Source organism: Adiantum capillus-veneris, chromosome 25, assembly GCF_014529385.1.
Source record: "Adiantum capillus-veneris isolate H3 chromosome 25, ASM1452938v2, whole genome shotgun sequence".
NCBI lineage: Eukaryota > Viridiplantae > Streptophyta > Polypodiopsida > Polypodiales > Pteridaceae > Adiantum > Adiantum capillus-veneris.
The window spans coordinates 11,795,952-11,799,372 of NC_140955.1; the positions used below are offsets into that span (position 1 = coordinate 11,795,952).

At 48.1% G+C, this 3,421-nt stretch overlaps 1 protein-coding gene across 1 annotated transcript; it reads right to left on the reverse strand.

Annotated features, from left to right (window-relative positions):
- Positions 1–1,917: 1,917 nt before the first annotated feature.
- On the reverse strand, positions 1,918–2,911 carry LOC147424422 (uncharacterized). Its single transcript, XM_086500488.1, has one exon. It carries the CDS (start codon positions 2,327–2,329, stop codon positions 1,970–1,972), a length of 360 nt encoding a protein of 119 aa, XP_086356614.1. The 5' UTR covers positions 2,330–2,911; the 3' UTR covers positions 1,918–1,969.
- Positions 2,912–3,421: the final 510 nt, after the last annotated feature.

Genomic DNA, 3,421 nt, shown 5'->3' on the forward strand with positions numbered 1-3,421 from the left:
GCCCAAAGCCCAAAGCCTTATGGCATGGCTGCCTAAGGGCCTAAGGCCACCCAAAGTTAAGCTAGAGAAGCCCGCCCAATGTAAGTGGGTGTGAAGGGGGCAAATTAGAAGGGAAATAAAAACGAGGCCACGACGTTCAGAGGACGGGTAGCAGCACAAGGCGATGAAGCCGTGCTCGCGCAAGCCATAGAGGTGCTTGGACAAGAGCGGCTGTGAGTTGAAAGTTGGTCAGCTCGCCGAGGTGCAGATTTTTGATGTTGAAGGTGGCAAATTTGGCACTGCTCGAAGTCTGCCATTGCCACATCATAGCACCAATTCTTGCACCACATCATTGACACCGAGCGCCACTGCTAAGGGGACACACACTAATATTAGGACGGGGCCTTTTTGCATGCGGGTGTTGGCAAGAAAACAAGGAGAAGAGTTAATGAGTAGGAAAGAGGAGGGAAATCAAGGAAGGGCATAAGAAGAGGAGGCTATCAATGAAGGGCAAGGCGGGGAGAAGAGCTCGATATCTCTCGCTCTCGTCCTCGAGGCAGGCAAGCTTTCCTCTCTCCCTCTCGAGCTTGAACGAGGCAAGCAAAGCAAGGCGAGGAGGTGAGGGTAAGCAAGGCAAGCTCTCTCTCCCTCTCGAGCTTGAACATACAAAGCAAGGCGAAGAAAAGCTTAAAGAGCTTAAGGAAGGAGACACCGAGGGAAGGAAGAAGAAGGGAAGGGAGCCTCAAAGCAATAGGAAAACTCTCTCACTCTCTCTCGCTCTCATCCTTGACTAATAAAATAAGCAAGGCTACTCAGTTAGTAAAGGAAGAAGGAACTCTCTCACTCAAGAGTAAGCAGATCTCGACAAGGGAAAGATAAGGCAAGGGAAGCTCGGCAAGAGCAGATGTCATAATCGGCAAGCATTTGGGGAGTCTGAGGTTAAATAGCAAGAAAAGGGAGCGATAAGGTAAGAAGGAGAGAGGGTAACCTCTTTCTACCATAACTGGGAATTACAAGGGCATCAAGCAGGGAATTTCACCGGACATGTACATCTTGATCAGCTTCAAATGGATCTAATGGCAAGCAAAAGTGAGAAATTTACAGTCGTGATCTAATTTGAGAGCATTAAACTCTCCTAACACCATCAGTGCCGTTAACGGTGGTACATCAAAACTGTGTCGATCTATGGAAGTGCAGGAAGTTGAGGCATAGCAGTTTGCAGGCAAATGGCAAAGACCTTGAGCAGATATTTGATGGAGCTAGGAGCCAGGTACACCAAGTTGGAGCACTCGCTAGTCAAAACCGCAAGTGTTTTTTTGCTATCACAGGTGGCAGGAGCATATGATTATATCACAATGTTGGGAACGAGGAAAGGGGTGCTGGATGCAGGTGCCATGAAGTTTATGCTATGGGATTTGGAGCGAGATGTCTACAAGAGACACTACTTGCCAGGGTATGTATGCTAAATGTGGACTTTAGAAAGGTCAAAGATGTTTTTCCAACTCAATTGGTCGGAGAGCTCGAAGGTACTAAGGATCGAAGGATTTATCTCCAGAGCGAGGATGAATTTCCACTGTATGGGTTGGGTGCAATCGTCAGCTAGCACCATGGTATGTAATATGATTGGATGCTTTCACTATCTTAGCAATTTCGAGGCTCTCTGGATGCATGAAGCCTGCTCAAGCAAATGATGTTCGAAGGTTTCTGACACTTGTAGCAATCGTGCTTTTCTCTGAGTGGTGGGTGGGATTGATTGTAACCCATTTGCATCGCCGGGGACCAATTACGGAGGCTTTGTTGGAATGGTGATCTTGGCGTGTGCAAGGGGGCTAAGCCCACAGTAAACTTTTTAAAGCTATTAATAAAGAAAAAAGAAAAAGTGTTGCAGTTGCTGTAGTCGACGAGGACTGCATAGGGAAAGGAAGGCCAGGTGTTGGCACCATGCAGAGGGGTCGGGCCAGTTGAGGGAGAGCGACCAATAGCGAGTTCGCTATTGACCTAGCAGAGCAGGAAGACAGGGTCTCCAAGGGAGAGCTTGTGTGGTGGTGTGGCTGCAAGGGCAGCGTTGCAGAGGAGGAGGTGACGGGGCTGCGTGGAAGGGAGCAGCTTGGCAAGGAAGCAAGGGGGAGTTGCAGAAGTCATGAACCGTGAGGACTACAGGAGGCGACAGAGAAAAGGGCCAGGCCAGTGATTGGGGGCCGCCAGGAGAGGTGACGGTGGTGGGACTGTTGACCAAGCCAGGGACCAGTTGGCGCTGCTTGAGGAGAGCCAGGGGCCATCGACGGGGAGCTGTGAGGGTGAGAAGCCACCATGGGATGTGGGGAGAGGACACCGAGAAGGTGTGTGGCATCGACTGTATCAAGAGCGGTGTTTAGAGGCCGCACGGGCCAGGAGCGAGCATGAGTGGGCTGCATAGGAGGGCTCATCAAATCCTATAGTGAAGGAGGGCATTGTCTATGCAACCATCATTGTATAGTCTCTAAATGAAGCTAATCGCGTTGGCATCCTCATAACTTATATATTTTCAATGCATGTGTGAGTATAATGTTTGCAAAGTGTAGCTGAGATGGTGGATATCGATGTGTGTAAATCTATAAGCTCAAAGGCAAATGAGTGCATGCCAGAGATTTGACACGGACTGGAGGGTTATTGGTTGTTGAAATGTCTTTGTGTGCATTTGACGTGGTGCTTGGAAGGGTTATAGATGAAATCTATCATGGTATGCTTTGTAGCCGAGTATGTATAGTTTAGGTTGGTTGAGATCGGGCTTGGGCATTAGTTGTTTGCATATTGTGTATCTGGATGTGTGTTTGCTAGGGGATAGGGGTGCTGTGAGATCACTGAGCTATATAGAGGCATCGAGTTTATGTACTGGTGGTTTTCCCATTTCCCCCTTTCCAACGGCAAACATTTGTAATCGAATTTCACTTCGGCTAATCATTAGCAGCTTAAAACATTTCGGTTGTCAATTTTTAAGCATTTAAGGTGTTTTCAGAGTCTTTTGCTTTGTGTCTTGGATCTACTCTCTCGCACCTCCCACAGCCAGAGGCCCGGTGCCTGCCCAGCTCACGTTTCGAACACATATCCCCCGACATCGGTAGCTAGTCTAAAACTCTAGAAAAAACCCTAGAAACCTAGCAGTGCACGAAGAGCTACGACGAAAAATTGACCATAGCGGCCTGTCAGCTCGACCAAATCAGATGGGATTTGAACTGTAGCATGCCCCAACATAATAGAACCTTTTCATATCATCAGTCGACCAGTCAGCAGGGGTCGAGAGGGTCTACAATAGAAAAAGCTAGGTTTTTGACGGATGCCAGAATTTTGATCTGACTCCACAGATAGCTTGCCTACGAGGTTCATATACAGTGTATATGATTGGTTTAGTGAAATCAATAAAGCAAGGTCCTCGAAAAGCAGAAAACGGCTCGAAGACTACAAA

Excerpts from the sequence above, each read along its gene's own strand:
- LOC147424422 (XM_086500488.1), bottom strand. The coding sequence starts at position 2,329 with ATGCCACACACCTTCTCGGTGTCCTCTCCCCACATCCCATGGTGGCTT.